We start from the raw sequence: 17,126 nt of genomic DNA, 5'->3' as shown, positions 1-17,126 counted from the left end.
ATTGGTGACAAAGTCCTGTTGCAGCACCGAAAAGAGAACATACGTATAGTATACTATACCATACGATGTCATTGATCGGTCTGGAGCACAAGTGATGATTACAAATTGAGAAAAGTGCATCAAAGATATGTTGCACACACAATTAAGACCGTAGCTGCAAGCAGAGACCATACCAATGGAGAGAGATGACAGAAAAAACTCCGCTGTGGAAGAGAGTGGTGGAAGTGGAGCGAATACCATGCACCAACAAGAGTCTAGCACTCAGTGCGTAAGAGGAAGCCACCAGCATACCTCAAGGACTATGTGACTACATAGTAGATCTAGAGTTTTCTTTGTGAAGGTGTGGTCAAGTGCTTCTGTGTATGAATGTATACTATACATAGTTTTAATTGGCCTCCCCGGACCTTCTCATCATTCTATCACAACAACGCCAGAAAGGATGTGAGTTCTTCTTGCCTACTTTCTTCATCTAGTGTCATTGCTGGTCCTGGTCTTGCATGAGGCTCACGTCACTAAATTGATCAATATAATAATGAGTTAGTTAATTACTGTGTAAACTGCAACACACACACACGCACGCGCACACACACACGTATATATATGTGTGTGTGTGTGTGTATATATATATATATATATATATATATATATATATATATATATATATATATATATATATATATATGTTTACGTCCAGAGCCGTATATAGAGACTCTGCATACGTCCTTAGTCTCGCGTAGCCAGACCCCTAATTTCCTGTTGCATCTTACTTTCTGGGTACGTGAGACTATAGTATGATCTTTGTACCTTATTAAGGACATGCAGTTACAATCGTAGTTGACTCTTTACCTTCGCCGGAACTCGATTTAGAAAGACCATGCTTATCGTTTCGTTCGCCTTTGAGAACTGCTCTGCTATTACGAAGGTCTGGCTGATGGACGAGGGGCGGAGCCCGAGTCATTGCGCATGCCCAAATTGCCATTTGGTTTCGTGCTGGCGAATTTTTTGGGCCCAGTTGGGTGTGTATAGACCCACGGATACACATTTTGGATATGACAAAAATTAACCTGCCCTTGCCACTCGCTTCTCCAGACAGCTGCGCCCAGAAGAAGCGGTAGGAACTCTTTTCCGCAATAGGACGAGGGTCCCATGAGTCGTTCCACTCCCACTGTAGCCATTTGATTGACTACACTGCGCCACACTCCATGAGCCTGATGCGTCGGAGCGAACGATCACCGATGGTACTGCACGTCCAAGCGTCTGAAGCATCGACGAGCCGTTCCAGTCGGTCATAAGTGTCCCACCAGTGCTGGTCTGCTGAAGCTTCTTTGTTGAGGCGAATGCGATAACGGAGATGCTTTACGCAGGACGAGAGGTCTATAAGTTTGCGTAAGAAAATGCGCTCAGATTTCCATACTGTTGCCGCGTGGTGGAGAGAACCGATAAGAGACAGCAACTCTCTTTTCGTGCACGACTGACGACTGAGCCACCGGCGAACCTGTGCTTGAATGCGACACAGCTTCCCAGCGGGGAGCCTGATGAGCCCATGATCCGAATCAAGTTATAGACCCAAGAACTGTTCTTGTTGATGGGCCTTCTAGCTTGTGCCACTCTCCTGGAAAGCCCATCTTTGAGCACGTGTTTAGCGCTATAGCTAGGTTGCGATCGCACTGCATTACGTCGGGGCGACCTAAGTCGTCCAAGTAGTGAATACTGGTGCACATACCGCGGTTGAGCATGATCCACAACAAGGCATCTGCCACTGCCAAAATATCTTGGGCGCAGATCTTAGACCAAACGGCAATGCACGGTCTAAGTACACTTTACCCTGCCAGCGGATTTCTAGGAGGTGCCGGTCGGATGGATGAACTGGGATGTGACGGTAGGCGCTTTGGATGTCTAGTTTGGCTAGCAGGGTGCCTTTACCCAGTTCAAGGATGTGCTGAGCTGCGATGTCAACGCTGGTATAAGAGAGTGTACACACGTCTCGATCAATGCCCTCGTTGACGCTAGCCAAGTGCGGTGATGACAAGTCGACGATGAGACGCCATCAATTTGGTTGGTGAGCTTTTGAGATGACTCCCAGCGGGCTAACCTGTATATGTGTCGACTGCCACTCCACAGGGCCTGCGAGGCGACCTGTCTTACGCTCTTGATCCACGTAACTATCGACGACCTTGATATTAGCCGTAGCCGACGACATATTACGACGTGATGGTCTGCAAGCAGCTTGAATGTGGCCGAATCCGATGCAAAAACCCTTAGCCATAAGATGTAGTCTCAGAAGGATGCGTCCTGGTGGATAGCAAGCTCACGAGTCCAAGAACGTATAGTGTAGTGCCAGCGGGGAAAACGAGAGATCCGTGTTTATCGACGCACGAGCTTCCGCGGGATGACAACTCTCCAGCGTCGACAAGTCTTTCATGTAGCGGTACTTGGCGTTGAACACGTTACAGCCGGTAAGTTCCGGACGGACATGTATCTACCGAGTACAACGACATGAGAGGTAGCCGCACCCAAAGACACCAGTGTACCAGTATAGTGAACAACACAAAGATACCAACGGGTTGATAAAGATAACCGATATGCGTTACTGTTAGCTATGACAAGTCGAGCGATGCTTAATTCAGCAAAGAAAAACAATCAAGCAGCGGTAACCGCAGGCACCAAGCCAACTAGCAGTTCTGGCAAGTAAGCCTTTCTGCGCTACTTACTGTTCCAGCGTGCCGCCTCTTTCGTCTGTATGAAGAAGAATGGTCTTCTCTCCTGGTGCATGATTAGATGCGTCAGGACAGGCGTCGCATCGGTGACCTGTGCGGCGGCATCGCAGACAGACGTGCCTGTAGGTACAACTCGTCCCGTTACAGGTACCGAAGTTGTACCTACGGCATATTGGCTTTTGAGCGGCCGAGTAGGAGCTGCCCTTGTGCGATTGAGTAAACTGGCGTTGAGTTTGGAGGGAGGTGTTGCCTTTAGCCTTTGTCGGGTCACTCGGCTTTTGATGCGGGCACAAAGCGCATGCTGCAGTGCTATGGTCTGGCTCCAGACAGTGCAAGCAGAGGCTGGCAGGCGATTGGCCCATTGCTAGAATGGTAGCTGCGCACAGCGAAGCGTACACCTGGCTTTAGATGATGGCCGGCGAATGGGCAGTCAGCTGCCTAAAACGCGTGTCGTACAGTGCCGTTTCCTTCCGGGTGGCATTGCGCCTCGTGGACGACCAGTCGGAGGTACGCCATGAGGTCGAACGCACGAGACGGAGAGGTCCAAATCACGATGGCCGCGTAGATGGCAAAACACTGCACCTATGTGCCAGCCGACGACACTTGACGTAGACGTCTGTGACAGTCCTCATTCGCTCCGGTGACGGCAGAAGACTGGAGTCGACGGAGTGGTTCTATGTTATCCGGTAGAAGTTCCGCAAAGTCGATAAACTGGCCCGACTGGATCAGTCTGACGAGTCTGGCTGGCACCGGTGGCGTGCCTTCTCCCACTACCAGTGGATGAGCAGGTTTGGTCTCAACAGCGTTGACGGCTGGCTCTTGGACAGTAGGTGCAAGCGCGCCAAAGAGATTCGGCGCACCATCCGGCTGGACGATCGGAATGTTTCCTAGGTCTCCAGATGCTGGCATTGCGCCCAATGGAGGATCTGAACCAAACACTTTGTGACTACCATGCCGTGCGTCACGTCACGTTCACGTTGCAGTGACCGAGGCTGAGCCGTAACATGACCGCATGCAAGAATCCGGAAACGATCTTGGGCGCGAAGAAACATAGAAGGAACCAAGGCGGAAGCATTAGCACCACAGCGGTTGAAGACAAAACTCGGCTATCCGCGGTCAAAACATTCGGTTTTTAAGCGGCATCAGCGGTAAAAAGACGGCGGTCTTCGAAATAACTAATAGAACGACAGCGGACATGGCGCGAACAACGGAGAGCTGAACGAAAGTGTTAGGTGGCCTGGGTGCAAAGCCAAGTACGACTATGTTTAGCAAACCTGTTAGTGACAGCTGTCTTAGCGCGCATGCACTAAAGCGCGTCCTCGGCAAAACTATGTATAGGGAATCAGTGAAGCAAAGAGCGTGCATGGTAGCCGGTATCGGTCAAGTATGCGAATTTCGCCCCCGCTGGTCGCAGGTAAGCAGCCTGACCGCAGTAATTTACTTTCTGCGCGTGCGCACCGGACCTCCTGCACATTAGCGCGGGAATCGACTCGAATTGCACGACGCGAGTAGCGTTGCAGAAGTGGCGAACGTAGAAAACCGCTCAGCGGTTACGCGGAGGACTACTGGGAGAGCCTAAATGTACTAAGAGTATTGAAAGGAAAACAAAGCGTGACTGATGCGCTTCAAAGAATCGTGATTGTACGCTATCAGCCAACCACCGCACTGCGCTACCAACTCTCGACTAATACCTGATGCTGCACCGCTTCTGTGTAGAGTGGCAAGCTCCGCTGGAACCGCCGTCCGCCCTGTTTTCGCCATCAGAGTCTTGAATGTCTCTAGAGGAATCAACACTTGACTGCTCGCACTCGAGTCGGACGCATTGCAGGAAGACTGTTCTGCCATTTGGAGGGCACTACATTCGAGCTGCGGCGCGAAAGCTAAGACAACAAATTTGAGCTTGTGTCGCAACAGCGCGAAAGCTAAGACTGAGTTGGTGTGCCAACGTCAACTAAGCTAAGTGCATGCGCCCTAATTCTGGTACCACCCCAGGCCCAACGCGCGCCGGCTCACAGGGTGGAGTCAATATCGTCTAACTACGTTAGACACCATATTACAGAGAAGTAGTTGTAATGGTGTCACTGCAATCAGATTTGCGTGACATTTTTTGCCAATGGACGTGGCGAAGGCGCTTTCAACTAAAATGGGCGTGACAACCGTCTGTGGAAAATGTGCTATATTTTTAGTAACTAGACATATATTTTCAAAAATAAACGTGTTTGCGCCTCCCGAAGTCGCAAGTGTACTTTAGCCTCGACCTCCCAGACCCGCGTAGCGCCGATTCAAAATCGTGCAGATTTTGAATCGGCGCTACACGGGTCTGGGAGACCGAGGCTAAGTGTGGGCAAAATGGGGCCTGGGCTCCAGAGCAGATTCTGTCTTCTGGCTCGCCTAGCAACTACGGACAATGCGTGAGATCGAGACACCTTGCGTGAGAGCGTGACATCTGGCAAAGGGAAGCCGGTAGCGGCGGGTTGATATCAATCTGCCGTTTACGTTAGCGTAGGTATTCCAGACTGCTTTCTGCACGTGATGCTTTCTGCACGGTTTTTCCAGGCTGCTTTCTCCTCCCACTCTCCCCTCCCATCACGTGCAGAAAAGCAGTCTGGAATACCGAGGCTACCGGCAGCGCATCCGGGGCTGCAAACTGTGCGAGGCTGTTAATCGGCTAGCAGATGGTGTCAGAGTAAAGAGTACTGTGAGTCAGAGACTAAACGTTACAGCTAGTACATGTACTGTAGTACGTAAGTTGTTTACAGCCTGCACGTTGTGTAGTGTGGGTTTAGCTGTAATGCAGTCACTGTCTATTACTTAGCCGTATACCTAGGCGTTCGATTCTTTGTTCTGTTCTTGGGTTTGTTCGTCATTATCTAGAGGAACTCCGGATCTCGCTTTCCGCCTCGGAAAACGAAGAACGCAACAAGTGGCGGCGAGAATCGGATTGCTCGCCTTAATTAACCAGATTTCTTACTCAATAAAAATCTCAGAGTCACTTAATTAACGCTCGACTGTAAACATTTCGAATGGTACAGCCAGATTACTAACACTGACACTCAGAAGCCGTATACATGTATTGGCAAGTAGAAAAACCCGATTCGTTCTTTCACATTTCACTTTTGTCGGCCCGGCTAGCACCTCACTCAAAGCAGCTACAACAACGAGAGTCATACCAAACAATTTGCTCTTGTCCGAGGAATTGCACTGACCCAACAGCTAGAAATGTGCAAAGTTCACCACCCAGTATCAATCAACTTCTACGTGGGGCTTCCACAACGCGTGTTGTTTAAGTCAGTTACGTTGGAGTAGCGCGTGCTCCATAGCAGACGTTTTCTCCAGTCATCAAAGGGATGGTGTGCCTGAAAGTAGCGCAGCACCAATTTAAGTTTCAGGACAAAGCCTCATTTTAAGAGCAGGTTGTATTTTTGTTGGAATTCCCTGAACAAGCTCCTCCCAGTCCCTAAGATAGATAGTACTTTTCGAAGCTGGTAATCCTGCTCAGTGGTTGAAGCCTCCTACCACTGTTGGACTACTAGAAACCAGATAGAAAGAAAAGACCATAATAGAAAAACTCTACGTTTTTTACTGCATGCTAGTTAATTTGTTTGTGTTGTCCTTTTGTCTTCTATAGGACTGATAGTGTGCCAAGAGATACGAATCTTGTTGTGACATTACCTGTTATAATAGGACGCTTTATTGCTATTGTTCTGCTGCTTTCATGTATCACTATGGCAATAAAAGGATTGTGTATAGATAAATCTATTTGATATATCAAATTCTCTAGATACCGCAAACTACACACAATGGCAGCTAAAGTATTGTCGCAAATAAAAGCCGTGCATATTTCTGTATAAGCTGAATTGAAATTCAGGCTAATATTTAAAACAGGTTTATATTCAAGATAGGGTTATATGCCATTCAAACATGCTAAGGTATAGATATGACAACAATCTGTCACTTGAAAAAGCAAGATCCGTTAAGATATATAGACACGACTACCATGAGAGTCCAGTTTGAAGAGCGTCAGCTGAATCTTTGTCATCATCGACGGTGTTATTGAACATTGCACGCACACCCCGACACACGTGCACGTACGCGTGTTGTGCATGTTGAACAAAAAATTGGCTTTTAATGCGACCGGCTTATATGCAGCACGAGGTCTTCGATTTTTGGCTTTTATTAGAGATTGGCTTCTATTTGAGGTCAGCTTTTAGTTGCGACAATACAGTACTGTAGATAGATAGATATGTTGATGGACAAAGTTATAGTGTAGCTGGGTTAACCCAGTGTAGCTTGATGTTTCTTGCTGATAGTTTATCGTCTTAATTAATTGTTAGTGTTTAGAATGTAAACTGGTACATGTACAGCATAGGTGCATGCTTTGATGTGAGATTTGTCAACATGCACTGTCCGTCTACAGTGCTACATCTTTGTTGTACTCAATTTTGCCAGGCATAGTCTGGACAAGCGTAATCATACAATGTCGTGCGCCTCTGCCTGAATGGTGGCATCTGGCCAGTCATTCGGATATAATGCAGGTTAGGGTTTTCCAAAAAATAAGCATTTGGGGTTCTTGTTTAAATTAATTTTGTGCAAATAGTGAATTTTCTTGAAATTGCACAATTTATTTCTGCACAAATGAATCATTTCAGGGTAGGCTGTTGAGGCTAATGTCACATAAGCAATGTGCAACTGGAGTATTAAGGTATCGCTTAGTAGCAGTGTTTTGAAGGATGGACAGACTCTGACCATTCAAGTGGCTTGTTTTAGCATAGCAAGGCGAGACATGTGTAAAGTTAGCTTTGTACCAGACCCTCTCCGGTGTTGTCGCATCATACGGGGCACGACAGCACGAGGAAAGGGTCCGGTACGAGGCTTTGTAAAGTACTGTAAATATCAGAATAAGCGCTATGCTCAATAAGTGCCCCTTCTCATATTGCACCGTCTCCACTGTTATAAAGTAACTTGGCAAAGGCTAGAGCGTGCTGAATTGGCTTATTTTGATGTCTATTCAGCTTTCTTGGAGACATCTTGTTTTCCATCACACATTCTGAAGCTGAGAGAGATGATGAAGAAGCAAGAAGAGCTGGAGCAAAAGCAGAAACAAATTGATCAATCAGTCTGCAAGGTGGATGGTGTCATCTTTACTTGTGATTTCTCCACGTATGTATCGTATTGCTTGCTTGTTTGTCGGCGAGCAGATCAAGTTGTTTTGTCGACATCCAACTGACCAGAAGATGATGGAGTCAGAACTGGAAGTTCACAAGGACAAGACACTCAAGAAGGCCACTGGAATTGCTTACGAGGTAACAGTGTTTCAGTGTGTTCTGTAGTTGTTATTGACTTTATTGTGTATCTTCCACTTGTGTGTTTCAAAGTCTGTTCTAAATGTCCTTATTAAGTGCATCTGCGTAAGTGGTGGTGGAGATGTGAGGCAGAGGGGGCAATTGCCCCCAACTTGACGATCAACAACTGCGAAGAAATTTTGGAAGAAAATATTTGAATTTTGTACTCCACTATGACATTGTTCACCAGAACTATAGATGTGTATAAGTGCTTTCTGTTGCCTAAGAGGAGTATTTAAGTTAAAGGTCAACATCACAAAGCACTTCCCGACAGGTAATGTCAACAATGCACTCCGAGGTTTTTTTGTGTCCTCCAACTTACCGTTTGCTCTGCTCCGCCGCCCCTGTTCATGTCCAAACACTATCTAGTTGTGAATGATTAATCCAGATGTCTGTTGTTGTAGAATCACTGAAACTATGTTTGCTAAAATTGATGGAGCTAACAATAATAGCTCCATCAAGATAATCAAAATTGCTGTTGGAATCAAGTATCATATCGTATTTCACCAGTTTGAATGGTGTGTCCTGTTGTTTCCTGGTATTGGAAACCCGTGTTGTTCTATACAAGCTTGTTGAAAGTGAGTATATCAGTCTAGTTTACGACTGCTGAAAGCCTAGGAAATCTTTAGTGCACATACGGGGTATCAGCACTGCATAACAACGTGTTGATGTGCGTTATCAGATGACCTAAAATCAACGGAAAGCCGTGGTTAGCAAGAACATTACCCACTGTAAAGTACTAATCCAAGTTCTTGTTTTTAGTCTCTTGATCTGAATCATAGTGTCATGCAGTGTTAGTTTTCTCTCTTTGCTAGTTTGTTCATTTCTTCTGGACATGGTGCATGTTGTATGAATGAATGTAGTATATTATTGTGTTTTGAACCATCGGCTGAAATGGATGGTTCTTTGTACCCAGATGTGTCTGCGTCCATATGGGAATGTCATTGCAACTGAGCATGTTGGTGTATTTTAGATTAGCTGTTGTTCTATTTGAGTGTATTGTTTTAGCGAGCATGTCGTTCAAACCAGTGAAATATGGCATAATTGCGTGTGACTTATCACCGCGTCTTTTCATGTTGTCAGTGCTCTCTCATTGCTATTGCATAGATGCACACGTTTTCTATTGTAGTGGCAACGCATGCATAACTGTTTAATTAAGACTTTACATCATCTGCCTTTATCATAACAGTAAATAAAATATACATGGAGTCACCTTGTATCTTCTATGTTGCAGATGTTTCAACTACAGAAGGTTGTGCCAATAGAACGATGTCGTCTAGTAAAATACGATGAGTTTTACGAGTCACTGGAACATTCTTATGAAGGAGAAGAGGTAACCAACATTTCCTTGTTTCCATGCATAACTTGCTCGCTCTATAGCTCTTCAAGTGAGAGACAGAAAAATATATTAATGTTACATAGACTTGTAGCAACTAACTTGTGACTACCCAAGTCCTGGATATCCGGGCTAAGGGTATAGTAGTCGTCTGGCGGACAACCATACGTATTACTGTACGTACGACGGTATTTATACTCGATTAGTGCAGATGCAAATGAAGCCATTCCGACCAATAGACGAGAAGTGGTGTCATTACCGACCAATAGACGAACGTGATGTCGTCATAAGGCTGCACCTCTCTTTGTTTAGTAGCTGCCAACCAGAATTCTGCCATTGGGCGTCCATCCTGTACATGGTGTTTAGTTCTTTGCTTTACATAAGGGTTTAGCACATAGAAACAACGCCTAGTCTACATTTGCATGTGCATGTTTTCCCACCAACAACCAGGCGTGTAGAGAGTGAAGGTGCTGGATTCAGGCGCCATGCGGTATGTGTACCTGTATCTGGCTTGTAAAAGTGTGCTTGTTCCCCAGTGTTTCTGCATAGTGGTTCTGCAGTCTGACAGTTTGAATTTTTGGTGTGCGTGGCTGAGCGACCGCAGTGTTGTTGCAAAATCACTATAGTGTCGTCTTCAACAGAAATTTGGCGCTCCACGGGAATTTGCAAGGGGAACGTGCATTGTCCATAGCAATGCGTCTGTTTGTCGGACCAACTGACCTGTAAGTAGGCAAGTCTGGAGACGCTTTGCACCTTTGTCTAAATGAATGCGTTGGAAACCTTAGCTGAGACGAGTGGGTTGGGCTAAAGCCTCAGTATGCACAACATTATCATGTGACAAGATGTGTGATTACATACACCAGCCAAGTGTTTAGCACTGTAATGTGCTTCTCTATTCATTAATTCATTAATTATTAATACTGTAAATCTACAAATTTTTGTATGCATTGTATTTTCGTATTGTTTGTACGACTCCTAAATGTACTAAATTAAAATGCATACTAAAATTTTTCTTGGATGACAAACTGTTATTACAAATCACCACTATATCAATGTTGATTTATGTACAGTACCACAACACAAGATCCAACTGAACAATACACTGGTTTTACAACAACAAATAACCAAAATGAAACTCTACATACAGCATGTCTCGTTTGCAATATTATGATGTCACTCAACTCAAACTGTTTCTCAATATTGAGATGTCACTCAACTCAAAAATAGTTGCTTACGAAAATTTGTGGGTTTACAGTAATGAAAAATTATATTAAGTGTGATGGTCTTTGTTTTTTGATTGATTGAAAGTTGTGTGAAACACTAAGTGACCTCTCTGGCAGTTACAGTAATATCTTGTCTGTTCAGCTGTCTCTGTTGTTGTTGCAGGAGTACCCAATATCTAAGGTATTAGGAGGTGTGAGACACATTGACAACTTTAGCCTTCTACTTGAGATACGAGGAGAGGGTCAGAAATTCAAACACTATAAATCAGGAGGTAAGTCTTAACGTCCAATGTTTGTACGTTAAAGAACTTGTAGTCTCTAACACAATTGATAATTTAACTCTAATAGGGAAATGGGTATTCATGTAGTTTGCTCTGCAAATCACACGTTTCAACACGAGTGTGTGTTGAATTAGTCGCTACTAATTTTTGAAGGTTTGTGTCAACAGCTTATGCTGTTACAAGGGTTACATTAATAGGTTTGATGTGGACTGAGTTAGTCTCCCTTTCTTAATTTTTTTTATATTATATGTTACAGTTAGACCTTGTTATTTGACCACATTTGTCCTGCTACAGTAGTTTCTGTCAGACTAACACAACTGTCAGAGTATCGGTAACAAATACCCAGTGACTATGTAATTTGGTGTCACTTGTACCTTGTCAGAGAGTGAGGGTGTTGGATTATCAGGTGTTGGAATAGCGAGGTCTGACTGTATTGGATGACATGGAACTGTGTAACATCACTTGAAGAGAATATACCGCACTCTTTGAAGTTATTGAAATGTTGACTGCAAGACCAACTGTTTATGTTACAGTGTGTAACGTGCGTGTGTGTTGATATTGTGTAGGAGTCACCATCAAGGCATTTCTTGTCGACTTGGAGAACGAGACAATGTCCAGGGCTGCCACTGTCCGTTCACGTCTGTCGGATACGATAGCCGATCTGACATGCGATTTAGCAGAGGCATTTAATGTGTCTTCAAAGAAGATGAGACTTTGTGTGGAGCAGTACTACAGAAATGTGAAGGTCCTTGACATTCCAGATCGGGCTTTGAAGAAGGAAGGATTTTACAAGACGGCAAAGGTAATACGATTAGTTATATGTATGCCTTGATGCTTACAGACACTGACAGCAAGGCCGTGTGTGTACTCTGTATGCTGTTGTCTTGCAAGGCAATGGACCAGAAAGCATCAAATTATAATAAGTTTTTCTTATAGTTTGTAAAAGTTACGTTTGGGTTTCACTTTAATAATGTTGAAATGGAACAAACTTAGTGGTTTTGTAATGCCAAAGAAGTATAATTTCAGCGTTTGTGCAAGTATGTACAAGTAACTTCGTCATATGATTCAATTTACTCATTAGCTTGCAGTGGTATGTGTATATTGGCGTGTTAGCTGATTGATTGTGTGTGTGTGTGTGTGTGTGTGTGTGTGTGTGTGTGTGTGTGTGTGTGTGTGTGTGTGTGTGTGCATGCGTGCATGTGTACGTGCGTGCGTGCGTGCATGCATGCATGCATGCATGTGTGTGCGTGGGTGTGTGCGTGCATGGGTGCCTGCCTGCCTGCCCACGTTCGTGTGTGTGTGTGTGTGTGTGTGTGTGTGTGTGTGTGTGTGTGTGTGTGTGTGTGTCTGTGTGTGTGTCTGTCTGTGTGTGTGTGTGTGTGTGTGTGTGTGTGTGTGTGTGTGTGTGTGTGTGTCTGTGTGTGTGTGTGTGTGTGTGTGTGTGTGTGTGTGTGTGTGTGTGTGTGTGTGTGTGTGTGTGTGTGTGTGTGTGTGTGTGTGTGTGTGTGTGTGTGTGTGTGTGTGTGTGTGTGTGTGTGGTGTATGCATGCATTTGTGCGTGTGGATGTGTGGATGAGTGGTGTATGTCTCTCTGTCTGCTTGTCATCTTGTAAAGTTGAGTTGCGCTCAGAGTGCAACTCTCTTGCTAGATTTTGTCACGTGACTTGGATGAACTACTTAGCTAGAGTATCTCCTTATTCTTTTGAATATGCTGCAAAACTACATGATACCATGACTGAGTCTATCTTTGTCCAGATATTGGGACTCTATTGATGATTTTACCTGGAATCAAGCCTCATTAAACATCAAATTGGGTGGGTTTGGCTTAGCTGAAATAAACATAAACAAATGCTTGGCATACGTCTCCTCATGGGCTCAATCTGTCAGAGAGTTGCCTAATTGTTTTTTCTCACTTTCACAACGTATTCAAGATCTGGTGGAAAACGATTTCACATCCTCTTCACTTGGCTTCGACATTCATTCAGCTGTCAAGCCTTTGCTTCCATTTAGATTAGGAAAGGATGAAAACACCAAAGCCTCAGTCATTGTCAACCCCTTCACCTACAAAGGTAAGCTTCCGCACAATCTAAGCTTGGAAATTGGCTTCTTGAGTGCAGCTCATTGACTGTCTTCTGCCCGTCACAGAAGGGATGCTGCAAGATTACGTTCTGTTCAAGGTAGGGCGTTTGGGGCTTGGTTAGAGGCCTTACCGTCCTCAGATAGGTACACACTTATTGCAAAGGATTTCCGTCTAGCGTTCTTTCTGAGGCTCGGTCTACCAATGCCTTTTAAGTCACGCAGAAACAGCACTGGATGGAACTGGGTATCATCGCCTCACCTGCAAGTTTGGTAGACAACCAGTCTGGCATCACGATTCTATAGTGTCAGGATGGTGCAGTTGTTTGAACGAGCTCCAACTGCATCATTGAAAGGAGCCAAGAGACCAGTACAGTGAGTCTGAGAATTGCCCTGATATTTTGGTGCACGATGCATCTGGAGAATCAAACACAGAGTTAGACGTGAGCATGGCTTACCCTTGGAGCAAGGACATTTTGAATAGAGTGTTTGAAGAGGCAGGCTATGCCACTGCATGAGAGATGTGAGATGAGAAGAAAAGCAAATACGAAGCTCTGTCAGTTCAGGATGGCACAACACCTAACTTAAATCCCCTGGTCTTCGAGCACTATGGGTTCTGGGTCAGGAGGCTGATAACTTCCTGAACATACTCTCAAAGAAATCAAAAGATTCGGAGGGCAGAAGTACTGAAGCCGACTTCAGGACGAGATGCATAGACAGATTTCTATAATTATTTAGATATGTAATGCTAGAGTTATATTAAAGAAGATAAGTAGATTGCATGTAGGTAAGATAGATGATTGCTTTCTTTGATATGCTTTCATTTTGCGATTGTTACATTTACGGTTTGGGAGACAATAAAACAATCTGTCTGTCTCCTTATAGGTTTATGTCAAATTTGTATGTTGTGTCTCTCTGTTATTTATTATTGGTTTTTAGTGTAGTTACTACCATAACTTTAATGTTTCAACATCTGCAATGATGGTATACGTGCATATTGCTTGTTTAGGTATTTGCTGAGGCGCATGGAGAAGATGATGTTGATTTCTTTGAATCTAGACTTTTCAAATTTGTGGACAGTGCAGTCAACTCATTGATTTTGTCCGTTACGATACCATCTAGTGAGCTACAGCAGAATGGTGACGTTCAGAGTGACAGGAGTTTGGAAAACAGGAGGGGTGGAAGCAACGCTACTGGAGGTAGTGACGCCAAAGACGATGATCAACTACCACCTCTCATTCCAAAACCGAAAAGTGAACAGAACTGTAGCTATTTGTGTTTGTTGGTCTGTCTCTTTGTCTGTCCATCTGTCTGTTTTTTATCTGTCCATCTGTCTGTCTGTTTGTTTTTGTTTGTCTGTCTGTCTGTCTGTCTGTCTGTCTGTCTGTCTTTATCTGTCTTATCTGTTTGTGATGTCTGTGCTTGTTTGTAAATTGTCTCTGTTTCTTTATTTGTCTATTTGTCTGCCTGTTTGTCTGTTTGTAGAAATTCTAGAACTGTTACCGCCTTGCAACTAGATCATGTAGTGTTTATCGAAAAATAATCTGTTTGTTTGTCTTTCAGTCTGTCTATTTCTGTCTGTTTGTCTGTTTGTTTGTGTGTTTGTCTGTCATTTGTCTGTCTGTCTGTCTGTCTGTTTGTTTATCTGTCTGTCTGTCAAGAACGTTGTAAACATCAAGGCTAATACAGAAAAGGCTACATATAACCCTAAGAGTTCAAGATAGACAACCATAGTGGTCGTAGAAGAAAAACTCTAACAAACATTTATCTGATGTTTGTAGCTATCATCTGCAGTGTCTTTACTACAAACTATTCTGTCAATCTTTTTAGCTAAACACTACTATTGCAAAGTTGTGTCATTGACAGTATTCGCCGCCAATACATTTTAGATTCAATCAAATTCAGCTTTCATCTTCAGCACGTGATCTTAGTGAGATCTGGTGAAGAAACTTCTCTCCACTATTCGCCCAACGTCCAAAATGTTTGAAAACCAAGGGAATCAAGCAAGGAGAACCTCCACCAGTGTGCCTTCTTTGCTGTACTTCTCTATCTTGTAGTCTGTCTGTCTGTCTGTCTGTTTGACTTTGACATTCAAGACCAAGGCCATTAGTTAATCTATGACTTCATTGTTTGCAAGGACTGTTTTGTTTTTTTAGAAATTCAAGCATACATGTACACTCTGCATTAAAACTATTGACACATTTACGCTTGGAGGCGTGGTCATGGGTAGCGTGAGCAGAAACGCATCCGTTTTCAGGTCATGTACGGTTTTAGATAGAAGAGAACTATTGTATATGTTCGTAGGTTTGCTGGACTTTTGGAAACTCACAAGTGCGCATCAGTAGCTTTTGTCCTTTCATTTTTGATATTTTGATATCATTCTATCCTAGCTCTAGACAAAGGCGCATTCGGCTAGACGTGCGTTCAGTGGCAACAGATCACAAGGCGTGAGCAAGTGCCATTCCGCCTGGATTGTGTCTTCCAGTTCATGAACTTTTTCAGGCCTATGAAGCTCAACACGCCGCTTGATGAAGTTTTCTCCTTCGTACAAGACCTGGTGAGCTGGCGGGCCAATCGAGAACCGTGACGCTCAGAGTCTCGTTTTTCTAGCTTCACTAGCAGCAGAATTTTAAATTTTTACACATCGTGTAGCAATACTTGCGTCATGAAGTTTTTTCTGCTGGTGGAAGAAGTGCATGAAGACAACTTCCTGCACTGCAAGCTAAAGTGCAAGTTTGTTTGCTGATTTGTTGTTCCTTGTTGTGTCATGTTCACTAATTGAAGCTGTTCGATGGTTTTCAGCTAGTTTTTAGTCTTCCACGGGAAGTTCTGCTTTGAATTCCTTCTCGAGTGTCCAGTCTTTGGAGAGTTCAGTAAACAGTAGAGTGAGAAACACGTAAAAGTTGGCAGATCTTAGATGGTTTCCTATTACTGGAGCGGTATAGTAACAGATTATTGAGGCGTTGTCTTTCAAACTCGTTTGATGATGGAAAAGTCTCTACGCGGATGCGCATACTATGGAATAGCTCATGTGACTACTTTTCAGCTGTTTGAGAAACAATTGGCACGGTTTCTTAATAAAAAGCAAAACAAGAAAATTTTCCAAAAATAGTACAAGTAAACCGGAAATGTGTCAATAGTTTTGACGCGGACTGTATGTACAAGAACAGTCTGTATGAAACCATAGAGTGTCTGTCTGTCTGTAAACCAATGTCTGTCTGTCTGTCTGTCTGTCAATACATATATTTTTAAACATTGAACTATTATACACCATCTAAGCAAAGCAACTAAATACTACCCAAGCCAATAGGGCTGTCTGTCTGTTTGTCTGTTTGTCTGTCTGTCTGTCAATCACATTTATTTGAATATTTATCTATCATACGTTTTTGCAATGCAAATAATATGCTTTCCAACTACACTAGCAGTGTTTGTAAAGCAGCTATACTACGTGCAAAGCCTTCAGTGTCAGCTAGTGGCTAACGTACTGAGTGACATAAGAGTCACTTCTGTGGTCTCCAGTCAGTGAAGATGACTTCTTAGAGATGACGTTGGCATTGCACTTTTGGAGTTTGCTCCAGAAGTCACAAACTCTGCCGCATGTAGTCTTCTGACTTCATCTGATAACTTCTTGGCTATCTTTTTAAGAATTTTCATCCATCAATCCCTCGTGCTCCAAAGTGTTCCATTACTAATGGAATTGCACTGACGATTGAACCTCCTGGTAATTGTTGTTGTTGTATTTTGCTCTCTTTTTGTCTGCGCTTCTCTCCGCAGCGGCACCATCAACACCAGCAGATGTGAGGAAGATGTCACTGCTCCACAGGTGGGCAAGGGAAATGTCAAGATTGATGTTGTATCCGGTGTCTGAGTCGAAAAGGCGATGTCGGGTCTTTTTTCTGTACTGATGTATCTGTTCCTCAGGTCCCTGTGATGATGGATATGCAACTTGCGAAAAAACAGTGTGTCTGTCTGTCTGTCTGTCTGTCTGTCTGTCTGTCTGTCTGTCTGTCTGTCTGTCTGTCTATGTGTCTGTTTAGATCAAAACTATCTACGACTGATAGGGCCATTTTTACAGTGCTCAGTTATCTAGTGTGCAATTGACATTTGTATGTTTGTTTGTCTGTCTGTTTGTCTGTCTGTCTGTCAAAGAA

The 17,126-nt window shown here is 44.0% G+C and overlaps 1 protein-coding gene across 1 annotated transcript in view; it reads left to right on the top strand.

The window, feature by feature from the left end:
• The first annotated feature begins 5,369 nt into the window (after positions 1-5,369).
• LOC134187411 (ubiquitin carboxyl-terminal hydrolase 47-like) overlaps positions 5,370-17,126 on the top strand; it is a 29,103-nt gene continuing 17,346 nt past the window's right edge. Inside the window, exons 1-7 of the mRNA XM_062655528.1 lie at positions 5,370-5,415; positions 7,730-7,842; positions 7,916-8,020; positions 9,294-9,392; positions 10,782-10,890; positions 11,466-11,701; positions 13,985-14,228. Of these exons, the coding sequence (XP_062511512.1) occupies positions 7,780-7,842; positions 7,916-8,020; positions 9,294-9,392; positions 10,782-10,890; positions 11,466-11,701; positions 13,985-14,228 (856 nt within the window). The 5' untranslated portion in view covers positions 5,370-5,415; positions 7,730-7,779. The remainder of the gene's footprint in view (positions 5,416-7,729; positions 7,843-7,915; positions 8,021-9,293; positions 9,393-10,781; positions 10,891-11,465; positions 11,702-13,984; positions 14,229-17,126) is intronic.

This window comes from Corticium candelabrum, chromosome 11 (genome assembly GCF_963422355.1).
Source record: "Corticium candelabrum chromosome 11, ooCorCand1.1, whole genome shotgun sequence".
In the NCBI taxonomy this organism is placed as follows: Eukaryota; Metazoa; Porifera; class Homoscleromorpha; order Homosclerophorida; family Plakinidae; genus Corticium; species Corticium candelabrum.
This window is presented reverse-complemented; position numbering and strand designations above follow the sequence as displayed.